At 34.8% G+C, this 27,283-nt stretch overlaps 3 protein-coding genes and 1 non-coding gene across 4 annotated transcripts; 2 read left to right on the top strand and 2 right to left on the bottom strand.

The window, feature by feature from the left end:
• The first annotated feature begins 5,761 nt into the window (after positions 1-5,761).
• On the top strand, positions 5,762-10,304 carry LOC109164101 (probable transcription factor PosF21). The gene is made up of 6 exons (XM_019312853.1): positions 5,762-5,909; positions 6,189-6,255; positions 6,404-7,203; positions 8,186-8,318; positions 9,292-9,376; positions 9,639-10,304. The coding sequence occupies exons 3-6, from the start codon at positions 6,500-6,502 to the stop codon at positions 10,022-10,024; spliced, it is 1,308 nt and encodes a 435-aa protein (XP_019168398.1). The 5' UTR covers positions 5,762-5,909; positions 6,189-6,255; positions 6,404-6,499; the 3' UTR covers positions 10,025-10,304.
• Positions 10,305-12,537: 2,233 nt separating this feature from the next.
• TRNAR-UCU lies at positions 12,538-12,610 on the top strand. Its single transcript has one exon. It is a non-coding gene; the product is annotated as a tRNA-Arg (tRNA).
• A 2,479-nt stretch (positions 12,611-15,089) lies between these two features.
• LOC109164056 (uncharacterized mitochondrial protein AtMg00810-like) lies at positions 15,090-16,431 on the bottom strand. Its single transcript, XM_019312810.1, has 2 exons — positions 16,083-16,431; positions 15,090-15,835 (listed from the first exon to the last, which is right to left on the bottom strand). Exons 1-2 carry the CDS (start codon positions 16,429-16,431, stop codon positions 15,090-15,092), a joined length of 1,095 nt encoding a protein of 364 aa, XP_019168355.1.
• Positions 16,432-23,768: 7,337 nt separating this feature from the next.
• On the bottom strand, positions 23,769-26,735 carry LOC109164105 (putative pre-16S rRNA nuclease). The gene is made up of 6 exons (XM_019312860.1): positions 26,417-26,735; positions 26,289-26,348; positions 25,981-26,093; positions 25,342-25,410; positions 24,443-24,494; positions 23,769-24,062 (listed from the first exon to the last, which is right to left on the bottom strand). Exons 1-6 carry the CDS (start codon positions 26,693-26,695, stop codon positions 23,940-23,942), a joined length of 696 nt encoding a protein of 231 aa, XP_019168405.1. The 5' UTR covers positions 26,696-26,735; the 3' UTR covers positions 23,769-23,939.
• Positions 26,736-27,283: the final 548 nt, after the last annotated feature.

Genomic DNA, 27,283 nt, shown 5'->3' with positions numbered 1-27,283 from the left:
GCTTGCTGGATGGTCGCCTGGAAGTTCACGACTTGGTTCGCCCCTCCATTGTGGAGCTGGTCTCGGAGGTCCCCTCCATTGTTGAGTTGGTCTCGAAGGTTTCCTCCATTGTTGAGTTGGTCTCGAAGGTCCCCGGGCCTCCCGTTATTGAGCTGTTCTCGGAGGTCCCCTCCGCGATTGTTGGTGAGTAGGTCCCGGAGGTCACCTGAGGCATTGCCATTGTTCACGTTGCGAGAACCGTGGGAGCTGCAGGACACCATTCTTTCAAGCTTGCTGTTGAAAGAGGAATGAGTTGTATGTGTCGTAGCCTGCTTGAGTATTGGACTCAGGCTCTCAATGAAAGCACCAATGACGGTAATAATGTTACCGGTAATAATATAATAACGCTATATGAGAGAGTAACAATAGTTGTATTGCCTTTGTCTCAGTATAGAAAATACAATGTGTCCTCCCCCTTACTAGCTGAGGGGAGTTCTATTTATGCTAAGTCCTAACGGTAACAACATGAAGAGTCATAATTGGGGAGATGAGGCTAACGGCAATAGCATGAAGAATCATGAATGAGGCGCTCAGCTTTAATTCTCTCCCTTCAATGCAATGAATGGCCATAATGTTTCCACCCGTTGGTGTTCTGCCCGTTGGAGTTCTGCCTGTTGAAATTCCACACGATGTCGGGTTAAATATGGTGTCGGGTCAGGTGCTGCTTATGATCCGGGTCGGGTGCCAGCACCATTATCCTTTCACCAGCATTTCAAACTGATCCAGAACCGTGAACCGGCGGTCTAAAATCAAAATCAAATCGCGGTCATATATATGTATATGTGAGAATTAGAATAAATGTAAAAAAGAACATACACTTTTTGTAAATATTATGATTCTAATTTTAAACTAATGCTAGTAGTTGTTCCAATTCGAACCGCTGGTTCACGGTTCAGGATCCAGTTTTTTCGATTCATGATTTTAATAAACTGAAATCCAAATATTGGGTTCTGGATTTGAATCATAACCGGAAACTTTCAATGCGATTGCAATAGTGTATGGTTCAGTTCGAACTGAACCGTGGTCATCCCCACATATAAGCTATAATTTGTTGGAGAAGAAAAATAAATAAAATGTCTACTTTAAAGGTAAAAATATCAATTTAATATATCAAGGGAAACCCGCCACTTTTAAAATACTTGAGGGGGCTTACATGAATAATTCAAGAAGAAAATGTGCTATATACATATAATTCAGGTAAAAAAAAAGTGTCACTTTCGCTTATAAATATTTCATTTTTATATTTTTACAATTTTCAATAAAAAATTTAGGAATAAGGGTCAAATTGGCCACTCAATTGCACACCAACATCCAATTAGGTCATCCAACTCAAAAAGAATGCAATTGAGTCCCTGAACAACACAAACTTATGCAATTTGACCCAAAATTACTTGTTCACCTGAATAGGAGGTTACTAAATTTAAAAATAAATTTTTTACAATAATTTTAATTAAAATAAATATTTAAAATTAAAAAATAAAATAATAATAATAATAATAAAACCCCGGAGACGAAGAAGTCTTCGTCTCCGGCGGTTCCCTTCGTCTCCTGGCCGGAGACGAAGTTACCTTCATCGTCTCGGCCTCTCGGGCCAGGGAGACGAAGGTCCCTTCGTCTCCATGGCCAGAGACGACGAAGGTAACTTCGTCTCCGGCCAGGAGACGAAGCGACCCGCCGGAGACAAAGACTTCTTCGTCTCCGGGGTTTTTTTATTATTATTATTTTTTATTTTTTAATTTTAAATATTTATTTTAATTAAAAATTATTTTAAAAAAAATTATTTTAAATTAGTAACCTTCTGTTTAGGTAAACAAGTAAATTTTGGGTCAAATTGCATAAGTTTGTGTTGTTTAAGGACCCAATTGCATTTTTTTTGAGTTAAATGGCCTAATTGTATGTTAATGTGCAGTTGAATGGTCTATTTGACCCTTATTCCAAAAATTTATAATCCTCATGCATACTTGTTATATTCCATCAATCTTTGTGGAATATGTTATATTCCATCAATCTTATGTTATATTATACTAGTTAATTAAATACATATCTTTTATGGTTTTCAAAAAAAAAAAAAAATTACATATCTTTTATAAATATTTCATTTTTATATTTTTACAATTTCCAATAAACGTTTTATAATCTTCATGTATACTTGTTATAGAATTAATTTCACTTTTGGTCCCACGACTTTTGAGTTCTTATCACTTTTGGTGCACAACTTTAAATTTTTTCACTTTTGGTGCCTAATTTTATTATTTTTATCAGTTTTGGTCCTTCCAACCAAATTGATGGTAAAATATTTCCAGATTTTATATTTTAGGGACAAAATCGTCATCCAATTTAAAGATCTTCAATATTTAAACAAAAGAAAAATCATATTAAGAGGAAAAAAAGAGTTTGCCAATGGTCGAAACTATAAATCCCATAGATCTGTCTGGTTTCTGCCCGTCTTCCCCATTATTTTCATCGATCAAACACCTATAGATATGATTTTAAGTGATTTTGTTTAGATATTGAAGATGCTTCCTTAGGATGATGATTTTACCCCTAAAAATATAAAATCCAACAACATTTCGCTGTCAATTTGGCCGAAAGGACCAAAACTGATAAAAATAACAAAGTTAGGCACCAAAATTAAAAAAATTTAAAGTTATGCACCAAAAGTGATAGAACATCAAAAGTCGTGGGACCAAAAGTGAAATTAATTCCTTGTTATATTCCATCAATCTTAGTCAATTAAATATGTTATATTCCATCAATCTTATGTTATACTAGTTAATTAAATACATATCTTTTATAAATATTTCATTTTTATCTTTTTACAATTTCCAATAAACGTTTTATAATCCTCATGCATACTTGTTATATTCCATCAATCTTAGTCAAATATGTATGCTTTTTGTGTCCCCATACATGTTTCATTTATTATTATTATTATTATTTTTTTAATTTTACCGTATCAATCTTATAAATACAGTTAATCTCATTAATCACAAATATCATTTTTTTTTTCTTTTAATTAGAGAAACCTCAACCACTACTCAAAGATTTGTATTCGGTAAATCTCACATTGTGCTTTAGCCAACAAATGATTACAATGAAGTAAACCAGCCTATATTTGTTATCGCTTCCATTAAAAATCAAACTTAGAATCTTATATTGTGGTTACCAAGCCAATTATTTGATCAACTTGGTTGGGGTTCTCCGCACAAATATTTTTATACTTTAGCAACACACGTACATTTTATATTCTAACAAAAAAATATAATATTAAGTTATGGAGTTAATTCCATTTTTTGTCATAGATTTATAGATGACAGTTCACATCTAGTCCTTTTTTTATTAGAACATCATCATTTAATTATAGTATTATTGTGGTATGACCATTTTTAGTCATCCTTCAACAAAATCATTGAAATGTCATTAAATACAAAGACATTGCAATCTTTTTTTTTTTTTTTATATATATACAAAGTATGTTGAACCGCTATATTTTTTATGTTTTTTTTTTTTTTTAAAATCATAATTAAAGACTGAAATATCTTTGTATTTAACGATATTTAAACTGTTTGGTTGATAAAGGACCAAAAGTTGATGGTCTAATAAAAAATGACTTAAAGTGGATTGTTACCTATAAATCTATGACCAGAAATGAAATTAACTCTTCCGTTATGTATCGCTATTAATAATTGTTTAAAATTGATATTTATAAATTTTAATGAAATTTAAGCTAATTAAAAACATAATTGAAGAGTAAGACTATGTGGTCTAATGGTACCCGGGTTGGGCTTTTATTTGGAAAGTTATGAGTTCGAGCCTCAGTGGAGGTGTTATTGGTTTTTGTGTTTCAGTAGGTTTAGAAAGTATATGAACAGATACTACAGTGTAATAGGGCCAGTAACATTCAAAATAACATAATTGAAGACATATTGCAATTAATTTGACAAGACGAAAATTAAACCATTATAAATGTTTTAGAAGATCAAAATATTATTTATTTATTATAAAATGGTAATATTATTCATAAGAAATTTTTAATCTTAAGAAATTAATTATAAATGTATCTGAGTCTTATTGCTCGATGATTAATTAAATAGTTTTATTTTTTTATATTTAAAAAACAAAACAATTAAGGTTTGAGCTTTTATTTATGGTATATACTTTGTAGTTTTAATGCAGTTTTTTTTTTTTTTTTCAACGTTTAGGTACATGTTTTACTTTACTGTTATGTCTAAATAAGCTTATTAGTAAATTTTTTAAAAATGTAATTTTTAAAATTATAATCAAACTTTTCAAATTTAGTAATTTAGTTTCAAATTTTAAAAATTTTAATAATATTAGCGGCAATTCTAGTCACTCTTTTAACTTAATCTAAAAAATATTAAGGACTTAAATTGACTATAATGAAAAAAAAAAAATTCACCTTTTATGAAATTTAAAGTTAATTTAAGTTGAGTCAACCTTTTTTGAGTTCAATTAAAGAATTGACTAAACTTATACTAAATTTTGAAAATTTTGGTATTAAATTAATAATTCTAAAATTATTATTACAATTTGCAATAAGATTCTTATAATTAGATTCTTTCATCAATAAGATTTCTAAATATAGGGGATTCAATGGTTAACGTTAAATTAATAAAAATAATAATATAATTTAGTTCACCATGATGCTATATTTTCAAAAAAAAAAAAAAACGAAATAAATTAGTAAATTAGGTAAAAACATTTTAGTTTTTTTCTCAAGTTGAAATAATAATTTAAATATACTTATTATCTAACTGTTCCATTTTACATATCATGTTTACTATTTATTTGTTAAATAAAATTTTTCTTCTTTTCATATTTTTTTAGTATATTTTAAATTATTTTTAATTTTTTTTTTATTTTTATTTTTAATAGTACTTTTAATGTAGTTTTTAAATATATAAATTTTATATTCTTTTTTGAAAGCCAAATGAATCAGATTGTATTAGCCAGCATGGGCTCAATAAAAAAAGGAGGTACATCCCTCCAGACAGAACGTTCAACTATAGCAGCTACATGTTTAGATAAGGAGTGTGCCACTTTATTGGCTTCCCTATTCACAAAGCGTACTACAGTACCCGGCAAAGCATTAATTAACCGTTTACAAGACATAAGTGTGTAACCAAAATAATTACGAAACGAATTAACATTCTTAATATTAAATTTAAGATTATAATAACTAACTTTAATAAACTTGATTAACCAAACTAGATACATAAAATGAAATGTAGGAAATATTATTTATGAGCAAATATTACATTGTACTGCTAAAATCACCTATTTATGTATAAAATATTATTTATGAGCAATGTATTATTATTGTATTATATTATTATTTTATTTTATTTTTTCTTTTACAATCTAACATATTTATAGTATCCGTTCAACATTATTATGACAACATCTTTGATTGGGATGAAACTCGAATATGTGATCTTCCGTTTAGATCACCTCAATTTATGAGTAATTAATATAAATAAAAATTTTCTTTTTAAAAATATTATATAATATTTTTTATAGGAGAAAATATCATTTTTCATTTTTCATTTTTCATAAAGAAGATTTTTTACCAAATAATTCACTATTTAGACCTATTAATAAACGAAATAAGCAAAAACAAAAATGGAGGATGAGTACTAAATAAGGTAGCGTCGAACCAAGTTTGGTGACAACTCGCATAGCCGAAAACACACAGAAACGCTTGTCTGGGTATATATTACTCTTGTCCGAAGCTCTCTCTCTCTTTCTCTCTTTCTCTCTTTCTCCCTCCCTCTCTGCCATGTGAAAAGTTCCCATTTTTCTCAGTTCTTTTTCTGGAGATCTAATCTCATAATAAGGAACACATTCGTGTAAGATTCTTCTTCTTCTCCTTCTTTTTCGTTTATATAATTTTTTTTTTAATGTTTAATTTTCTTATGTGCATTTTTTTTTTGGTTTGCCGTTTATGTTAAATTAAATGATGCTTTGATCTCTCGATTTTTCGGTTCTCTATCTCTTGTTGCATGTTAGTTGTTCAATAAATTTGCAGAATTACTGGAATTTCGATTGATTTTTTCGGATTTTCTCTGGGATTTTGTTCATTTTTTTTTTTCTTATGCTCTAATTAATTTTTTTTCCATCATTTCTAGGGCTGGGTTTCAGGAGAATTCATTGGGAGACGTATCTTGCGGAACATTTATCTATCTATGCCTATATGTATGTTTTGTAAGGGTTGTCTTTGTAGCTATTACTTTAGTATTTTAATGCTTAACTGTAGTTGGAAATCTTTTGATATATTGGTGAAAAGAAACACTTCTTCTTGAGCTGAGTTGTTTGAGTTCATCTTTTGTTTCTTTGCTTCAAGTGTTTTAGTATTTATCAGGGGCTCCCAAATCAGGCATTGGGGGTTCATTAGGTTAATAAGCTCAAGTGGTTGTGTGGGTGTTTGAGGACTTAATACATGGATAAGGATAAATCTCCAGCCCTTGGAGGGGGTTTATTGCCTCCATCAGGGAGATATTCGCTTTTTTCGCAGCCTGGTAGTGGTTTCAGTGGGAAGCCAGAGCCTTCTGGATCATTCAATTTGCCTCCATTAGGACCCTCTGCAAGTGCTTCGGAATCAGGTCACTTTGGTATTGGGGTGCCTTCAGAATCAAACCGGTTTAGTCAGGATATCAGCCAAATGCCTGATACCCCACCAAAGAAATTGGGCCACAGACGTGCTCACTCAGAGATTGTTACTCTTCCTGATGACATCAGTTTTGATAGTGATCTTGGCGTTGTGGGTGGATTAGATGGACCCTCGTTGTCTGATGAGACTGAGGAGGATCTATTTTCTATGTACCTTGATATGGATAAGTTATATTCGTCATCTGCAACTTCTGCAATGCAAGTGGGTGGATCATCTTCTTCAGTGGCTACAGCTCCAGGCTCATCTCAAGCTCCTGCATTGGAGACACCAATAGCTGAGAATTCTACTTCTCCGGTTAGTGAGAAGCCCAGAGTTAGACATCAGCACAGTCAGTCAATGGATGGTTCAACTACCATCAAGCCAGAAATGCTGACATCAGGTACTGATGAGCCATCTGCTGCTGAATCTAAGAAAGCCATCTCTGCTGCTAAGCTTGCTGAGCTTGCTCTTATCGATCCAAAGCGTGCAAAGAGGTAACCATCCAGATGAAACCTTGATTTTTTATTTATTTATTTTTAATCATGAAAAACAAATGAGCTTTATTAAATCATTGAATCTTCCAGCTGGTTATGATCATTCCTGATTGTCTTCCTGAAATACTTTTTAGAAATAGTATTGCAGTTTTCATTTCTTTCTTCTGTTAAGCTTTTTTGTTTAGAACTTGTTTTAGGGGAGGGTGGGGCTTTCTCATACCTGGAAGAACTTTTCCTTTTAGGTTCCATGTATCGTTTTAAAGACTGCTCCTCATCAACCTTATTCTTTCAATCATCATCCAGATTCGTGATATTAAAGGTTCCATTGCATATTTAGAACACAAAGGTAAAGAAAGTCTATTAGATAATAGCAGTAAATTTGAGAAGTGTTAGCGGGTGGGTGTTTTGTATAGACTGCTTCAAGCTGTTGAGAAAAATCAAAAGTATGTTCGGAGTCATGCAAAGATTGTAAAGGTGCTTCTCAGGCTGTCAGATAAGTTTTATTGCAACATGAAAAAATGTGGGACATGGTTAAATCTCTGTAAATGTTGGATTGTATTACTTTTTTTGTCATTGCATGAACTGGTTGACTATAATTTTATTGTCAGATTATCATGCTATTCATTTCTTGTTTAGACCAATGATTTTACTGGAATATCTTGCTTTAAGGTCAGAATATAAGTGAGTTGACTGTCCTACACGCATACTTTCTATCTATAGTTTTCATCTTATCATTTGTTTGAAGGAATACTGATTTCACTGTAGGGGCAAGTGTTTTTACTCCTGACCTCCAGTACCTATGCTTTCTACTCAAACAACTTGATAGAAATGGGAGAAATAGAATACATATCTGCTAACTTTGCATTTTGTTTATCATCAAAATAAATTTTCTTAAAAAAAGAAGCATTCTGTGACTTTTTAAAATTTAATAAATAAAAAATTATGCATTCTGTCACATCTTGTCTATACTTCTGTATACCAGGATCTGGGCCAACAGACAATCAGCTGCTAGATCGAAGGAAAGAAAAATGAGGTATATAGCTGAGCTTGAGAGAAAAGTCCAGACTCTGCAGACAGAAGCCACTTCATTGTCTGCACAATTGACCTTGTTGCAGGTAAATTTTGTTGCCTTTCTTGCTGTGTTAGTTCAACTGTTTTTGTTACTTTTCTTTCCAATGAATTTCATTCTTTTTCTTATATTTTTACCTGTTGAACAAAAAAGTGATTCTTTTCCAATTAGTATTTTCCTTCATTTGGAAGGGATGCTGCTTTTGGTGGGGTAGGTTAAGATTAATTGTTTCAAATGTGTTTGAGCTTGCTAGGCCACATAATTTGCAGTTTGATCTCCATGTTTTAATATTTAATGTAGTTTTGTCCTTGTCAAACAAATACGGGGTACAATTTTGTGGGGTACAAAACAAAATTATCAACTCTTATCCTATATTGGACTTTGGAGTGCCAAAGGCTAAGATAAGATTATCAGGAAATAAGGATTCCTTTCTATCTTGCACTCTCCAGTGTATGGGATTGTTTTATCTAACTGACACTATCCTATCCTGCCTAAGATTATGTGAGATTCTGATCATACATTTTTATGTGTTTTGTCTTAAACTCAAACATGGAAGTTGATTGTGTTAATCTAATCTTTGGAGTGCCATAGGCGGCTATGGTTGGGGCTGTTTTGGGAAGGATTTGTTTTCTGCTTTCAAATTCAGTGGTGACACTTCTGATTTTTTCATATTTCAAAGAATGATTTTAAAATGTTTCCTTTTTCCTTTTCTTTTTTTATTTTTTTTCCTTGTTGATTGTAGAGTAGAAATATTTAATCATACATTTCATGCTTTCCACCGGCTGCCCCTCCACCCCCAACCCAACCCACCCCCCACCTTTACCCCTCCCATCCCATTATTATTACTTCAAACCTGTGTCCCATTAACAGCCTTTACAAACCCAAAAATGAATCAAACATGTTTATATTTTACATGAATTCTAAATTCTATATCTCTTACAATCCATTATGGCTATGCTTCATTAATATCGATACATGATAAATAATTCATATATTTGACGCGTTTTCTTCAAACACAGAGAGATACAAATGGCCTGACTGCTGAGAACAGTGAACTTAAGCTGCGCTTGCAAACAATGGAACAACAAGTGCACTTGCAAGATGGTAAGAATATCTGTTAATACTTTCTAGTGTTCCTATTTTCTCTCTTCATTTTCATCCCCTATCATTTTGGTCGTGGATAACATTTACTGAGAAAAAAAAAAAAAAACTAGGATTACATGGTTTGGCTAATCATAGTTTGAGAACTGAATTTCCTCTCATGTCGTCATATATGGAGTAGTAAATTATTTAGCACTTCCCTCTTCCAATATATGGAGTCTACCTTAACTTATTCCTTGTTCATGTTTCTTATTTATTTGTATAGCCTTAAATGATGCTCTAAAAGAGGAGATACAGCATCTGAAAGTTTTAACGGGGCAAGGCATGGCAAACGGTGGACCTATGATGATGAACTTCGGTCCATCCTTTGGAGCGGGCCAGCAACAATTTTATCCCAACAACCATGCCATGCACACATTGTTAACGGCACATCAGCTTCAACAGCTTCAGTTACATTCTCAAAAGCCGCCTTTTCAACAGCATCAACTACGCCCGTTTCAACTGCAGCAACCACCGCAGCAGCAACCGCCTCCTCTGCAGCCACAGGAACAACATTTGCACCAAGGCGGGGACTCAAAGTTGCGAAGTTCAATGTCAGCAAGTGCTCTCACCGAGCATGCTTCTGACACCTGCACTTCTATGAAGGACTGAGATGAGATGGAAAGAAGTATGTTTTGTCCCAACGCTAGATAGTCGGTCCGAAATCTTTTATTGCCTTTGTAGCTCTCTCACTGTTGATTTAGGATGCATCATGCATAGACTCGCCCGCACCTTTATTCTATAATACTCAAGTGCCCCTTGGAATCGTAGTTCGTTAAAATGATACTCTTATTCAAATATTAAGTGCTCTATTGTTTGTAGGTTATGCATGTGTTGTCTTTTGAAGAAAGAAAGAAAGAAAGTTCAATTTTGGGTCTAGTGTTCATTGTTATACACACAACTTGTATATCCTCTTGAAAGTATTGTTTTATTGTTGCAATGCAACTTCAATCCTTTCATCAAGGGCAAGGGGATGCTTCTCCTTGAATTTGTGCTCAAGTGTTATTTCATACAATCATTATTGTGTGGACCAAAGATGTGTGGACCATATTTTGTATATTGTAAAATAATGTACATTCAGTACAAAAATAATGTACATTCAATACAAAAATAATGTACATTATATTTAGGAGATGTACATTATTTGTGTATTGAGTGTATATTATATAATATAATGTACATTTAGTACAAAAATAATGTACATTTAGTATATTAAAAATGTACTTTTTGTTATGGTCCACACAACATTGTGTGGATTATGGTCCACATAATAATTTCTCTATTTCATAACAACCTAGCTTTACATTATTATTTCAATACTTGTCTAAATCATCTCCTTCTAGTCCCTCACATAAAGAAAAGTAACTATACTTCAATTATAGCCCATACTTTCCATAAAATCAACGTCCTTGTTCTATATCATTACATTCGCAAAGAGTGTTATGCATACATGGGTAATTATGGAATGAACAAATTGCACTTTTGGTCATGTGAGTATTAGGGTACTGACAATTTGAGTACGTGACTTTCAAAACTCCCAATTTAAACCTTTAACTATGCAATTATTGGCAGATTTGGTCCTCCGGGCCAAATTGCCGGCCAAATGTTGCCGGAAAAATGTAAAGATTTTTAAATTGTTTATTTATGGGGGCAAAATGGTCATTTCATATCACTTTCTTCTCCTCCCTTTTACCTCCTGGCCGGAATTGCACTTGCTGGACTATTCTGCTCAAATCCACCTTCGTGAACAACTTTTAATTAATCATCTTGAGATAAACTTTTAATTACATGCTATGATTTTTAATTAAACTTTTGCAGCGTTGTTCTAATCCTTCTTCTAGAAGCGTGTGGAAGAACCATGAACCAGGTTGACAATCTTGATGCCTTCGCAAGAATCCGACGAGGCGGCGGGTGATCTGGATCTAGGCCTGATGAATCGGTGACGCCCGTCGAAGGAATCGGAAACGTGGTGTCTCTCCCGGGCATGCCGCTCATGGGGGCCAATGATTTGCTTTTTTTTTTTTTTTTTTTTTTTTTTTTTTTTTTTTTTTTTTTTTTTATCTGCTACTTCAAAGATGAGTCTTTGTGCGTTCAGTCTATTCTTGCCAATCAGTTCTTAAACATTGATCAAGTGGATTGGATCTTTGAGCAGAGTAGTCTAGAGGTCATGAGGCAAGTTTTGCAATTCCGGTCAGCAGGTGCAAATTTATAAACACAGCCATGCCCAAATCCATCCAGCGGTGGTCGATCTGGATTTGATTCTCCGACAGCGGCTTCAATTGCAGGAGAGGAAATGGGTTCGAACAGAGCTTCTGATTTACCAAATTATTTCCTAATTTTCTAGTAGCTGAACAAAGAATGATACTAATTAATTAATTAATCTTGTATAATCCAAATTATTTCCGTCATTGCAAATAAATTAATGGATGCTTGGAGGTGGCAATTTTCGGCCATTGCTGCAAAGGAAGAAGAAGAAGGGCGAAGAAGAAGGGAGGAGAAGGAAGAAGAATACCGAAATGACTATTTTGCCCCTATTTATAACTAATTAAAAATGGTATATATTTTTCCGGTGAAAATTGGCCGGCGATTTGGCCGGTAGGACCAAATCTGCCAATAATTGCATAGTTAAAGATTTAAATTGGGAGTTTTGAAAATCACGTACTCAAATTGTCAGTACCCTAATACTCACAGGACCAAAAGTGCAATTTGTTCTTATGGAATCTTGATGGTTTTCTTTTGTCTCATGAAAGTTTGACTATCATTATTGCGTGGACCATGATCCGTACAATGGTCTAAAAACACGTGAAATATATTATTCTAGTTCATAAAATGAATTATTCTAACACATAAAATACATTATTTTAACTCATAAAATACATTATCTTATCTTAGAAATTTCATTATTCTAACACAAAGTACATTATACATTATTGTAACTCATAAAATACATTATCTTAACTCAGATATTTTATTATTCTAAGACATAAAGTACTTTATTCTAACTTATAAAATACATTATCTTACCACAGAATGTTAATTATTCTAACAACATTTGTAGGAAAAATTTATATTAGAAATAGTTTATAAAAGTAAAATATTATTATTTAACCAAAGCATATCAATTGGCGCCCATGGCCTAATGGATAAGGCGCTTGACTTCTAATCAAGCGATTGTGGGTTCGAGTCCCACTGGGCGTGTGGATTTGTATATTTTCTAATACTCCACCTTATAAAGCATTTTGGGCTGTATTTGACTCCGGACGTTCAAACTGGACCGTTGCCTCGCAATTGCATTGTTCACTCCTACTTTTTTGATTTATTTATTTTTTAATCCTACATTAATAACAATCATCATCTTTTTTTTTTTTTTTTTTTTTTTTGGAGAAGATTACTGAAAAATGCTCTTGCTGCAGCTTCACGTCTTCATCCAGGGGCTTGACAAAAGGATTTGAAGATTAAAGCCTTATTTGACAATTAACAGTTACTGAATTGTATTAGCATTTTTTTACTAATGAATTGTATTAACATATTATAGAAAAGTATTTTGTAAAATTAGTTAATTGTTATTTGTGATAACATATAAAAAGACTTATAAGTGCACTAATAATTTATTTTTTAATATAAAAATAACAAAAACAAATTAAAGAATAAAAGATTAAAAAAATAAAAAATTATACGGGAGTACCTCAGAGACTCCCCTTGTATTATTAAGAGCAACCACAATAGTTACTAAAATGTGTCAAGTTTTTTGTTTAATAAGGGGAGAGGATGGGAGGAAAGAAGGCAGGGGAGAGGGTGAGAAAGAAAACAAATAAAATTACGATCCGTGCTAGCTTTCTATATATATATATATATATATATATATATATATATATATATATATATATATATATTTATTTATTTATTTATTTTGTGGGGTCCAAAAAAAAAACAATTTCCTTCAACACTAATTTTTTTTTCCTCTTTCTAAATTAAAACCCTTGAAGTTTGCATTAATGATTTGTGAGTTTTAATGTATGATTTGACTCAAACATAAGTGATTCGTACGGTCCTATCTCTAGGACTACATGCAATAATGCCACTCCTTCCAATTCTCAATTATTATACCATAGACCAGGTCATCTTGCACCGTGGACTCTAGTACAAAACAACATTCAGATTATGTGCATGCAGTTAACATATTTTGTATATTTAGTTAATAAATTATATACCTACTACAATTAACATATTATATGTATCTGCAATTAACATATTATGTGTTTACAATTAACATATTATGTACATGGAGTTAACATATTATATACCTTCAATTTCTTTATAAGTGCATAAATAATATGTATCTTGATTCATACTTCATAATATGTCTGCACATGGAGTTAACATATTATTTATATATGTATATCTTGATTCATACTTCCCCTAGATGTAAAGTTGTCTCCCAAAACGTGGTTGAAGCCCCTAAAGATGTCTTGGATCGTCTTTCTCAAGTCTTGGACCAAATATTCATTCAAAAGGCTTAAAACTGTGGTTGAAATAATATTGTGACAGTTGACACACCCTACGATATGACCATGTTAAGAGTGTGTTTGAGCCTATTAAGAATCCAACTTAAAACTATGTCAAGGAGACACTGGCCATGTGACATGGTTGTGTCCCTAGGCATGTCGAAATCAGTCGAGCAACTTAACCCTGATGCCTTTTGAGTCTTTGGAAACTCTTAACATAAATGTTGTAGAGCATTGTCTTAGATTTCTATGGATACTTTAATCACCTCAATCAAGCTTTATATGAAAGAGATATGACCAAAATACTATGAGTATATCACAAAGTACATTTTGAATGCTACTTTGTGATATACTCAAAGTACATATTTTTCCATCTTTTGTTAAAAATTTATAAAAGTCAAATATTAACGGATTAAGGACCATATGTCATCAAACTAAACAAGATACAAGAAAAATTGTTATAGATATGGTATTGGCAGTAAGTGCAATTAGACACTGCACTTATCACTACTCCACTTGCAAGTGCTCGAAGGTAGTCTCTAATGGACACTTGAGGTACAAAAGTAGACTATGCATTAAGAAAACTAGGGAATTAAGGAAGAAACTTGTTAAGAAACTACATAACTCAACCTTGGGAGGATACTTAGGTCAACAAACCACATATATGAGAATTAAGAGTTTGTTTTACCAGCCTAGTATGTAAAAGGAAGTGACAGATTAAACCTATGAAAGATGTAAGAAGGAGCATGTGCCAAGTCTTGAATTGCCCCAACCTGTATCTGTTCTAGATTAAGCTTGGGGCAACATCTCTATGGATTACTTCATTGAGGGTACTAGGGAATATGTACTGCATGTAGAGCCATTGTCATACCTTTGTGACCTCGTTAGACGCACTTACTGACCCCATCTGATCAAGACCGATCTGGATCGATTGTATTCCTCGACTAGGTCTTGTTGATAATCATGGAGAGGCAAAGAAAAGAAGCTGAACACAAGAGATTCAAGAGGAAAAGAGTAAAACTTGATTGAGAAGATGGCAGTTACATCTGTTATATACAAAAGCAAAAAAAGATGGAAAAAGGGGAGGGAAAGTTAGTTATGAGCCTAACTAACTAACTAAGCTTTGTAGACTCATCCCTTGGCTTCTTGAGCTTGAGTTGTGTTTATATCAGTCAACATCCCTCGCAAGCTGGAGCATACATATCATGGAGAGACAGCTTGGACACCAAACCATAAAATGAAGTTGCTGCATGTGGCTTAGTGAAGACATCTACAAGCTGGTTTGCAGTGGTGACATGTAGTAGTTTCAGTACTCCCTTATGTAGCTTCTCCCATACTAGGTGACAATCTATTTCAATATGCTTTGTCCTTTCATGGAATACTGGATTTTCAGCTATTGCAATAGCTGGTTTGCTATCACAAAATAACATGACTGTAGGACTATCATTTATCCCCAGATCCTGCAATAGATAGACTAACCATTGGATCTCACATGCAGTTGTGCCAAGAGCCCTGTATTCTGCTTCAAAGGAACTTCTTGAGATTGTAACTTGTTTCTTAGATCTCCAAGACACCAATGTATTGCCTAGGAAGATGCAAAAACCAGTAATAGACCTCCTGGTATCTGGACAAGCTGCCCAGTCTGAATTAGTGAAACCTTTGAGCTGCAAGGGAGATTTTACTGAGAAGAAAAGGCCTTGTCCTGGAGCTCCCTTGATATATCTCAATACGCTATGAGCTGCCTGCATGTGTAGGTCAGTGGGACAATCCAAAAACTGAGATAGTTGTTGTACAGCATAACTGATATCAGGTCTAGTTATGGTTAGATATAACAACTTTCCAATAAGCTTTCTATATTGAGTAGCATCCTGTAAGGTGTTGCCAGTGGTCCTTGTTGAGCCATTAGTGTGCAATCCAACTATCAGCTTAGGCTTTTAGTTGAGATGGAGCACATGCTTCAATTTGGTATCAGAGCCAGATTAAAGGTCATGGGTTTGAATCTCAGCGCCACCCATAAGCGACTACGGTCCACGTGGCTTTTAGTACCCATAAGCGACTACGGTCCACGTGGCTTTTAGTTGAGATGGAGCACATGCTTCAATTGTCCTACTGTACTTAGTTGAGGTGACTATGGGTGTACAGGTTTCAGTAGTGTTGTAAGAAACTTGTTTCCTCAAGCAGTTCCATGGTATATTTTCTCTGAGTCATTGAGATTCCTTTACTGCTTCTTGCAACTTCTAGTCCCAGAAAGAACCTTAGAGGACCTAAGTCCTTAATGTGAAAGGCTTCATCCAAATGCTTCTTAATCTGTTCCACTTGGCTTATATCAGGACTAGCAATGACCACATCATCAACATAAACAAGTAATGCTACAAATTCATTATTTTGGCCTCTTGTAAACAGAGAAGGATCAGAAATAGCTTGCTTGAACCCCATTCCCAACAATTCATGAGTTAGTTTAATGTTCCACTGTCTACTTGCTTGTTTAAGGCCATATAAGGTAGGGCTGGGCATTTCGGTTCGATTTATCCGAACTGGTTCGGTTTGGCCTCAAACCGAAGAACCGATCGATACTTGGTTTGAGGAAACCGATCGGTTTGGTTCGGGTTAAATCCGAACCGAACCGAAAAACCGATCGATTTTCTGCTTTTTTTGTTTTTTTTTTTTGTTTTTTTTTTATTAATAATAATAGATATATATTATATTAAATGTTTAAGATGAGGTTTAAACCCTTACTCATTTGGTTATAAACTAAGAACTTTATCCACTAAACTATAGCCACATTCATGTTTATATTCACATTTGTATGCTAATAAAGGTATACATTTTTCATTAAATGTTGCACACTTCAAATATAAAGATACACACATGTACCAATATATGTGACCGGGTACTAGATTAGCATTATAGATATATTATTTATTTATTGTAAAAACAAAATATAAATTATATCAAAATTGTTTATATTATTAATAAAAAAAATATAAATTTTCTTCATCTCTATAATTTTCAAATACGATGATTAAAATTTACCACTTTAAGGAATTACGAAGTATAATTTGAACTATAATCTGTAATTATTTGCATTTATCAATTTTTTAATGTTGGACATAAATTTTCGTGCATCACGCGTACAAAATGTTAGTATTATATATAAATATTATAATAATTAATAATTTTAACTCCTCAAGTCCTCAAATCTCAACTCCAAGGTGTAAGTCCTAACATTTGGTGTTTTAATAATTTTTATTTTTCAAATATTAACTATAGATGAATGATTCTTCATCTTGTCATCAACAAAACACTTCAAGTGGCACTCCAAGTGAGCCAACTGAACAATCGGTCAGGCAAAAAAAGAAACGTTCAAATAGTAGACTTTCACCAAAATCGAACCGAAACCGAAACCGAACCGAACCGAACTTTTCAAACCGAAACCGAACTCTATTTTAAACCGAATGGTTTAATTTTTTTAAAACCGAAAAACTGAAACCGAAACCAAAATCGAAAATAACTGAACCGAAACCCGAAGTGCCCAACCCTAATATAAGGACTTAACCAACCTGCATACTTGACTAGGTTTAGTTGGAGTGAGGCCAGGAGGCAATTGCATGTAGACTTCTTCATTAAGCTCTCCATGTAGGAAGGTATTATTGACATCTAATTGGTGTAGAAACCAACCTTTAATGGTAGCAATAGCTAGCAACATTATGATTGTTGTGATTTTGACAACAGGACTGAAAGTGTCTAAGTAATCAAGTCCAGGTGTTTGAGTGTACCCTTTTGCCACAAGCCTAGCTTTGTGTCTTTCAATGGTTCCATCAGCTTTGAGTTTAGTCTTATAGACTCATCTGCACCCTATTGGCTCTTTGTTAGGAGGCAGATCTGTAATCACCCATGTATTGTTGGCTTTCAAGGCTTTAAACTCAGCTTCCATTGCTTGTCTCCAACATTCCTTTTTTATGGCTTCATTATAGTTCCTTGGTTCTTTTGCATCCAGTACATTCACAACAAAAGCCTTAAACTCATGGGATAGCCTGTCATAGCACAAAAAATTAGAAATGCTGTGAGGAGAGGTTTTTCTTGTAGTGACACTTTGGCAACTATAATCATCATATAGCTAGGTGTGACTTTTCTTCTGGTTGACCTCCTTGGTTGTGTTTCATTCTCAGAGATTGGTTGACTAACAGAAACTCCAAGCTCTTGGTGTGACTCTACAGGTTGAGTCTTAGATGGGACCTACTGGACAGTAGCAAAAGGGATATGATCATCCTCCAAGTGTGGTGTATTTTCAGATGGTAACACTAGATTGTTAGGCTGTGACTCATGTGATTCTTTATATGGAAATGTATCTTCATAAAAGGAAATATCTCTGGATATAAACACCTCTCTTGTTTTGACATCAAATAGCTTGTACCCTTTCACACCATTGGCATATCCAATAAAGATGCATCTCCTAGCTCTTGGTGAGAATTTGGTTCTTTGGCAGCTAGGATTGACAGCAAAACTTAGGCAACCAAACACTCTTAGATGTTGATACTGTGGATGCTTCTTGAATAATATTTGATAAGGTACTTGATCACTTAAGGCTGCTGATGGCAGTCTATTAATTAGATAAACTGCATGGAGAATGCAGTCACCCCAAAATTCCTCAGGTAGATTTGCCTGAAACCTTAATGCTCTTGCTACAGACAGAACATTAAGAACTCCTTCCCATTATCTGAGTACTGATCAAAGCCTAAGCTGGTAGTTGGATTGCACGTTAATGGCTATATATGCTCACACGCCCCCTCACGTGTACGGTGGATTCCAACCAACACGTGGACCGATAAACCGTTGTCGCTTACGAGTGGCGCTGAGATTCGAACCCATGACCTTTGGTCTGGCTCTGATACCAAATTGAAGCATGTGCTCCATCTCAACTAAAAGCTTAAGCTAATAGTTAGATACACATTAATGGATATATGCTCACACGCCCCCTCACGTGTACGGTGAATTCCAACCAACACGTGGATCGATAAACCGTAGTCACTTACGAGTAGCGTTGAGATTCGAACCCATGACCTTTGGTCTGGCTCTGATACCAAATTGAAGCATGTGCTCCATCTCAACTAAAAGCCTAAGCTGGTAGTTGGATTGCACGTTAATGGCTATATGCTCACAGTATGGTCCCCAGATGTCAGCATGTATGAGATCAAAACAGTTAGCAACAATAGAAGAACTGGAATGAAAAGGAAGTCTTCTTTGTTTAGCTAAATCACAAAATTCACAAACAGCAGGTTTGTCATTACAAATTGAACTATCCAAAGCATGGAGTGCCTTTATTTTTCCTTCTGAAACATGCCCAAGTCTAGCATGCCAAAAACTACAGGAATTAACAACAGGTTTACAAAGACTGAAAGTAGGAAAAATGAGTTGATAGAATCCCTTCCTTAGCTCAGCCATGCCAATCATCTTCCCACAATACTGATCCTGTATAGTACATTGATTAGAATGAAACAATATGCTGCAACTGGACCTCCTTATGAGCTTTCCCAAAGAAACCAAATTATACTGAAAGATAGGAACACATAGTTAGGGGTGACCACGGTTTGGTTCGAACCGGACGGTTTGAACCGAACCGTGCACTGTTGAACCGGAACCAATATGGTTTCGGTTACGGTTTGAGATGAAAAGGAATCGGAACCGGCGGTTCTGGTTCCAAACCGAAAAAAATTAAATATTATAGTGTTTTTAAAAAAGATATTTTAATAATTCCGGTTAGAACCGGCGGTTCCAACCGGAACCGGAACGTTACTATAAGGTTCCGGTTCCGGTTTCGCCATCCACGGAACCGGAACCGGAACCGGAACCGTGGTCACCCCTACACATAGTACATCATGTAGAACTAAGTCAGCAGACAATTGAATAGTTCCAGTGTGAGACACCTGAGCTTGGTGTCCATTTGGCAAGTCTACATATAACCCTTGCACTTTCTTGGCCATTTGTAACAGATTTTTATTGCAAACAATGTGGTGTGTTGCACCACTATCAAGAATCCATAAGTATTCAGAATTAACCAAGCCAGAACTAACTGTCTTACCTTCCAGCTTTGTGTCAGGTATGAAGTTAGCTGATATGGTATTGACCTGAGGATTGATGGTGAGAGATGTATGTGTGTTTCTGATCTTTTCTTGTTGCATGAAGTTCAAGAACCTTCTGTAATCATCCTCAGTTATAGCATAATCAGAAGACACAGTACCACAAGTTTCTATGAGAACAGCCTCTTGCAGGGGAGACTGGACTTGATTTACAGACCCCAAGTTCTTGTTTCTTGGCTTCCAACCAGGAGGATAACCATGTTTCTTGTAACACATCTCAATAGTATGCCCTGTATACCCACAGTAACTACACACAACCTTTGGCTTCTGATTAGAGTAAGGTCTTCTGCTACTGTTATCAGACTTTGTGAAGAAAACACCAGCTCCTGCTAGGTTGTCTGGTAAGTTGTTTGGAGCAATCTCTACTTGCCTTTCTTGTTGGGATACCATGGCAAATGCCTCCCCAACATCAGGAAGAGGCTTCATCATCATGATCTACCTCTTAGTGTTAGTAAAATTCTCATTTAATCCAAATAGAAAGGCTGTCAACATGTCACTTTCTACATGTGTTCTAATCTTTTCAGAAATGTCAGTTCCACATTTACAGCTAGGAGTGCATTCACAAGAAGGAATAGGTTTTAGCACAGCTAGTTCATCCCACAACAACTTCAGTTGAGTGAAGAATTCATTTACAGATGAATTACCTTGCCTTGTTTGGTAAATTTCAGTCTGAATTTCAGCTATCCGGAAGATATCCTGCTGGCTAAAACGCTTCTTCAAATCTTTCCACACTCCCTCAGCAGTGTTGATCCATAAAACATCTCGTGCAATGGTTAGAGATACAACTCTGAGGATCCATGACAGCACCATTGTGTTGCATTGATCCCAATAGAAATATTTAGGATCATTCACATTAGGAGTCACCATGGTTCCATTCACCAGTGCTATCTTGTTCTTGGATTTGATCTTTCTTCTAGGTGTACTGACACCAATTGGAGTGACAGACTCTCATTAGGATGCAAGCTAAGGGGATTCGCACGATCATTTGGATCAAAGACCACTGGACCTGCATTAGATCCCGGAACAGGGTTTGGAGTAGTTGCAGATGAACCAGCCATGTTTGCATTTGCAGTTGATCGTCAAGTCATTGCTTAAAGCTCTGATACCATGTTGATAAACATGGAGAGGCAAAGAAAGGAAGCTGAACACAAAGAGATGCAAGAGGAAAAGAGTAAAACTTGATTGAGAAGATGGCAGTTACATATGTTATATACAAGAGCAAAAGAAGATGGAAAAAGGGGAGGGAAAGTTAGTTATGAGCCTAACTAACTAACTAGGCTTTGTAGACTCATCTCTTGGCTTCTTGAGCTTGAGTTGTGTTTATATCAGTCAACAGGTCTCCCAACCAAATTGCATACCGTGTTACCACTTGATGCTTAACTTGAATTCTGCGATTAGTTCCCGATTACCTCTGCTCTGAAAGGTAATTAAATCGGCCTAACACTAGACATTTGTCAGTAACGACTAGCCCCGCAACCACCTACCAAGTAGAATGCACAGTCATATCACGTTCCATCAATTCGTTAGTGTCGTTAGGACACTTAGCGTAGTTATCAGGACCACCAAACCCACACATTAGGCCATCTCCAACCCATTACACCAAATTTTACACCAAAATGAATATTCTCAGCATATTCTTATACCAAATTTTATTCATCTCCAACCCATTACACCAAATTCTATTTCTACACTAAAATAATTTGTTTTCTCATAAATTAAAACATTAATTTTTTAAATATAAAATTTAATTGTAATGCAAATAATCTTTTTATTCCACAATAATATAACATATAACAACTATTACATTTAATTTTCAAAATTATCATATTGTTCACATAGATGCTCAATCAATGCATTACATTTATATTTTATTTAATTTCAGATGTATTCAGTTTAATTTTATGAAAATTATGTTTTATGTACTTTAATTTTTAATTAATCTATATATACTATTAAGCTTGTTTTAGTCGTCTTGATAAGATCTTTCAAATGATATAATTTATTTTTAATTATTCAAATTTTATGTTTATATATTTAACAAAATATATAAATTCATAAAAATAAAATAAGGATACAAAAGGAATTAAGAAAAAAGACAAAGGGCAAACTTGGCATTTAGACTTTTACACCATTTTGTCGTTTCATCTACCGTGCAGCACCAAATATGGCGCTGCACTGTAGACCAACGCCAAAATGGCGGAGGTTTTGGCGCCTTCCTTGGAGAAGGCCTTACATGTGGAGAGCATGTCGAGGGCTCAACATGTGGCCCCTTGCTCCGCCTATATAAGGCATATTAATTGCTACAAAAAGGAGGCATTTTGACACTCAACTACTATCTTATTACAGACGCTCCCGACTAGACCAACTTGACACCTTAATCTGTCCATCGGGTTAAGCATATATGAGGAGGACCTCTAGGATACTCGTATTTACCTGGGTGTATATTTGTTTGGATTACCTAAGTCACAAGGTAAGGTTTTCATTATGGTGGTTGTTGACAAATTGAAGAAGTATAGCCACTTCATGACCCTCTCACATCCCTACAAATTAAAGTTGAGATTGTGGTTAAACTATTCATGGAAAATGTTCCTCAAAACATCGTGTCAAATAGAGACAAAGTAGTGTTCTTGAGCTAGTTTTGGCAAATAGTGTTTAAAAGCTTTGGGGTAAAACTTAGCCTATCCACCACTTACCATCCCCAAACATATAGATAAACTGAGAGGGTGAATAAGTGTTTGGAGACATACTTGATATGCATGACCTTTCACAATCCTATACAGTGGTTGAGGTAGTTAGCACTAGCTGAGTTTTGGTACAATACCAATTTCCACAATTCTTTGTAGCTTACCCCATTTTAGGTCTTATATGGTTACCATCCACCAATGCTTTCCACTATTTGATAAAAGGAGCACAAATTGATTCCCAGTTGGTTTGGCATTAGGATAGAAAAGACATGATTGTCCAATTGGAGGATAATCTCATACGGGCTCAAAGTAGAATGAAGTATTATGCAGACAAAAGAAGATCTAAAGGAGAGTTGCAACCATACAAGCAAACTTCAGTAGCTATCAGAACCAACATTAAACTCTAAGTTTTGGGCATTACTTGGTGTTAGAAAAGATTGTTCCAGTGGCTTACAAGTTACAAATACTTCAAGGACTCTCATTCACCTTGTATTCCATGTCTCCCTAGTAAAAAAGAAGATAAGGACCTCAAGTGAATGTGCAAAATGAGCCTCTAGTCACAAGTCCAGATGGACATGTTCTAGTAGAGCCTGTAGCAATGTTGAGAAAATGTATGGTGAAGAACAACAATGTTGTATTGGTAGAATTTACTAGAGGAAGAGGTGTTGTAGTGGCAAATTATAACATGAATCAGGGTTCACTTTGCATTGTGAACCTTGATCCAAAATAACTTAGAAAGTACATAATATGTTAATTACGGACACATAATAGATTAACTACAGACATATAATATGTTAACTACAACCACATAATATGCAATTAACATATTATATATCGGCAGTTAGAAAGTTATGTGCATTCAATTTATTTATACACATAACACGTTAACTACAAACACAAAATTTTTGAATCAGGGTCCACAATGCAAGTTGGACCCTAGTCTATGTTATATCAATTGGACAATACTTCGTATTTACTCCTAAAAATGGTCTGTCTATTGTTTAATTCCAAAAATTAATAAACAAAAGACTAGAAAAGAAGAGAATAAAATGTATATATATAAATCAAAGTTTTTTTCTCTTTGTCCCGTCCTAATAGGCTATGCACTCATAGTTGAGCCATGATTAGCACTGCAGTTAGGTTTGGCATTAAGGATCTCATAGCTCTACCACTCATGAACTCATATGGTTGTGTACATGTGTCAACTATCAAATTCATCTTCCATGGAAGATGCCTTTCTGAGCTTGTTTTGGAGTTCCAATTGTTTGGGTAAAACAAGTTCTATCCCCTCACCTGAGGCTGAGAAATATCTCTCAAGCACCATCTGCAGTTGCACCAGAAAGAATGCATAATTGAATCAGTTGCTAAGCACACAAACTACTCACCTCCAATTAAAAAAAGAACAAAAAACGATAGGTTATTCATCATATGCACAACATCCTTTTTTTTTTTTTTTTTTTTTTTTCTTTGGGTGACGAGGAAAACCCGCCTTGTGACCCTAGCTGGCAAAGGACCACAAAGAGTTAAACCAGCTTAGGTTGCCCATAGCTGACCGACTCAAACCAAGAGGGCTGAGATTCAAACTCGTGACCTTTTGGTTACAAGTTTGCATCCTTAACCATCTTGACTGGTTACAAGTTTATATACTATTTTTGCGTCATGCAAAACTGGCACTATAGAATAAGAACAAATCTAAATGCATACCACAGCTGCATAGGCATCAAGTTTCCCTTGACGAGCAGATTTGCTGAGGCCCCTGAAAAACAAACGTTACAAGATTTGTTTAAGTTATGGTCATATTTCCGTCTTTTGTCTGGAATCCATACATCAGCGCACATTTAGCAAGCATCTTGTCCTGAAACTTTCAATAATATGCATATATCTCAAATAAATAATAAGAAAAGATGCCTCTAAAGGACACCTATTTCCACTCTAACTGTAAGAGGAAACTGATATAAAAGCTTGCATAATGTTATATGAGCTCCTGATATTCACACTTCAGCCCATGAGTTCCCCATCACCTATGTTGTATCACTACAATTAAAAATGTATCAATAGGTACCCTACATATACAGGACTAGTTAGCATTTGTATTGATCGAGTAATCTTAATTATATTCTTCTTCTCTTATCTTTAACACAAAAGAAGATAAAAATGCATCAAGCTTTTAGCTGAAGCTTCGATAAATACATCTTGCAATTTGATTGTAGGTTACAGTCTGTTTAAGGCAAATTGTTTCTATGCAACCACAATCAGTTGACACAATATTGAACGATATTTTAAGGCTCCAATTCCTGAGTCCTAACTAGCATAAACCAACGAGACAAATCAGTACCGAGACAACTTGTTTGCCAGTCACTGCAACTATGAAGCATTTTATTGTAAAAACTAAAAAGAGAGCTCTGTTCTCATCTTATTGAGAGCATACTCAAAATCACTAGTTGTAATTCTGATGCCCCTTTCCATGCCCAAAATAATATGGGAAAATACTTCGCTGCTAAAAGTAAAACATAGCTACACGTAAAACTCCTGATATTATACAAAGGACCACAAAGAGTCGTAATAAATACAATGTTATCAAGATGCATAAAAAGAACGCATACATATCAATCATGCGGCTCATGGCCTGAGTTGATGTCCCATACTCTTCCTGCAGGTATACTCTCCAGCCCCTAGTTCAGAACTGAGTTCATTATACATCAGAGATAGCAAGAGAATGAGTTCTTAAGTAGCAAATTGCATTTTAGACTTCATTCAAAGTGACTTCTTCATATGTCTCAACACAAATATTAGTGCCAAATATTAAAATGCAAAAAAAATAGCTCAAAGTTGAGCATCAATAATGTTAGGATCAAACACTTGCCACAATGCCAAAAGCTATAGCTAGTAGCAAAGTCGCAACTTTATTTCCTTATAGACCGCCATCACATTTTCGAGAGGCAAGGTGCTGGACTTGGCCCTTCACAAGCCTCCGCCCAACAATCCCCTACCACCAATTGATGGACTTGGTTCTTTACCGGCCTCCGCCCAATAATTCCCCCTCCTAGCACCAGCCAGTTTCCACTGCACAATTTTTGCTCTGGGACTTGACAGCCCAACAATTCCCCTAGCCACTAATTGATAGACTTGGTCCTTTACTGGCCTCTGCCCAACAAATAACAAAAAAATACTAGCACAAAACTAGCAGAAAAGAAAAAGGCCAACAATGTTCTATGTATTTATAGTTTTATACAATCTCTTACTTCTCAGCAGCTCGAACTGCTAGTCTACCTGCAACGCTTCGAACTTTATTTGATTGTGGAGTCTCATTCCCATCACTAGATAATGGAAGCCCAATTATAAATTCATCAACCTCCTAATTTACAAATGAAATCCAATTTGCATCAATATTTACATTCCAGGAAAAAAAAAATGACAGAGACTCCTTCCATATCACTAATCTATAAGCATTAATGCCCTTCTCATTATAACAAAGACTCAAATTTCAATGATCTAACTTACAGTTATATAAAAAAACCAAAATTTAGTGAGGTACTCAATTGAAGACCACCTGTTTTTGAGCAATATCAATAAGTCGAACTTCTAGCTTCTGCCCTCTCAATTCCAGAACCTAACATCGAGTATTCTATCAGTACATATGTATCTCTGATTCGGAGCAAATGCACACAAATATTTTACCGTTAATGGACGAAAAGAGAAGCCTTTGCTAAGAGCAAGGCCAGTGCGACTTAATCCCAAGTCGACGCCAAGGCTGAAGCCACAGCTGCTCAAGCCCGATTCTCTTGCCTGCCTTAGGGCATTTGGTGGAATTTCATCTATTGACAGCGACGCCCTGATTGCAGTACTTTGTAAAGTTAACCGCACAAAATTCAGGCGACTGTTGCGTTTTCCGGCCACCGGAGACTGCGGAATTGGCAGCGATAGGCCTACGGATACTAGCTGCTTCGCCGTTCCCATTTGCTCCTCCGAGAATGGATATGCTCCACGTTATGACTTCTGGAAAAAAAATGTTTTTTTTTTGAATATTATTCTATTACAAAATAGTACTCCGTATCTGTTTTGTATTTTCTCTAACTACTGCAGTCTAAAGAGTCCATATTCCTCCACAGGGTTCGATTTTGTGACCTTCCCCTTGAGAGATGGATAGATGTGTCATTTGAGTATAAGGTATTTGGCGAAAAAAAATTATTTGGTTACATCAGAAAATAATTTGGGTATGTTTGGTTTATTTTTTAGAAAATAAACAAAATTGTATAATTAAATATTAATTTCATACAAAAAACAGTGTTATTTAAAAATAAAATATATATAAAAAAAACAATGGTTTCATTTAAACAAAATAATGGCCGAGTTCGAACTGGTTTTTGACACTATCTAATTGGTTATCTTAGCATTTAATTAAAAATATGTAGAATAATCCATTCATGACATTCAATAATATGTAAAATCAAATGTTATTGTGTTATTATAGTCAAAGATTAAAGTTGTGAAATATTTACTTTATTCTCTAAATTATAAAAATAGTCAATTTAATTCATGTATTAT

The sequence above is a fragment of the Ipomoea nil genome, unplaced genomic scaffold (genome assembly GCF_001879475.1).
Source record: "Ipomoea nil cultivar Tokyo-kokei standard unplaced genomic scaffold, Asagao_1.1 scaffold3056, whole genome shotgun sequence".
In the NCBI taxonomy this organism is placed as follows: Eukaryota; Viridiplantae; Streptophyta; class Magnoliopsida; order Solanales; family Convolvulaceae; genus Ipomoea; species Ipomoea nil.
The sequence above is the reverse complement of the archived record's forward strand: the minus strand, read 5'-3'. Positions and strand labels throughout refer to the sequence as shown.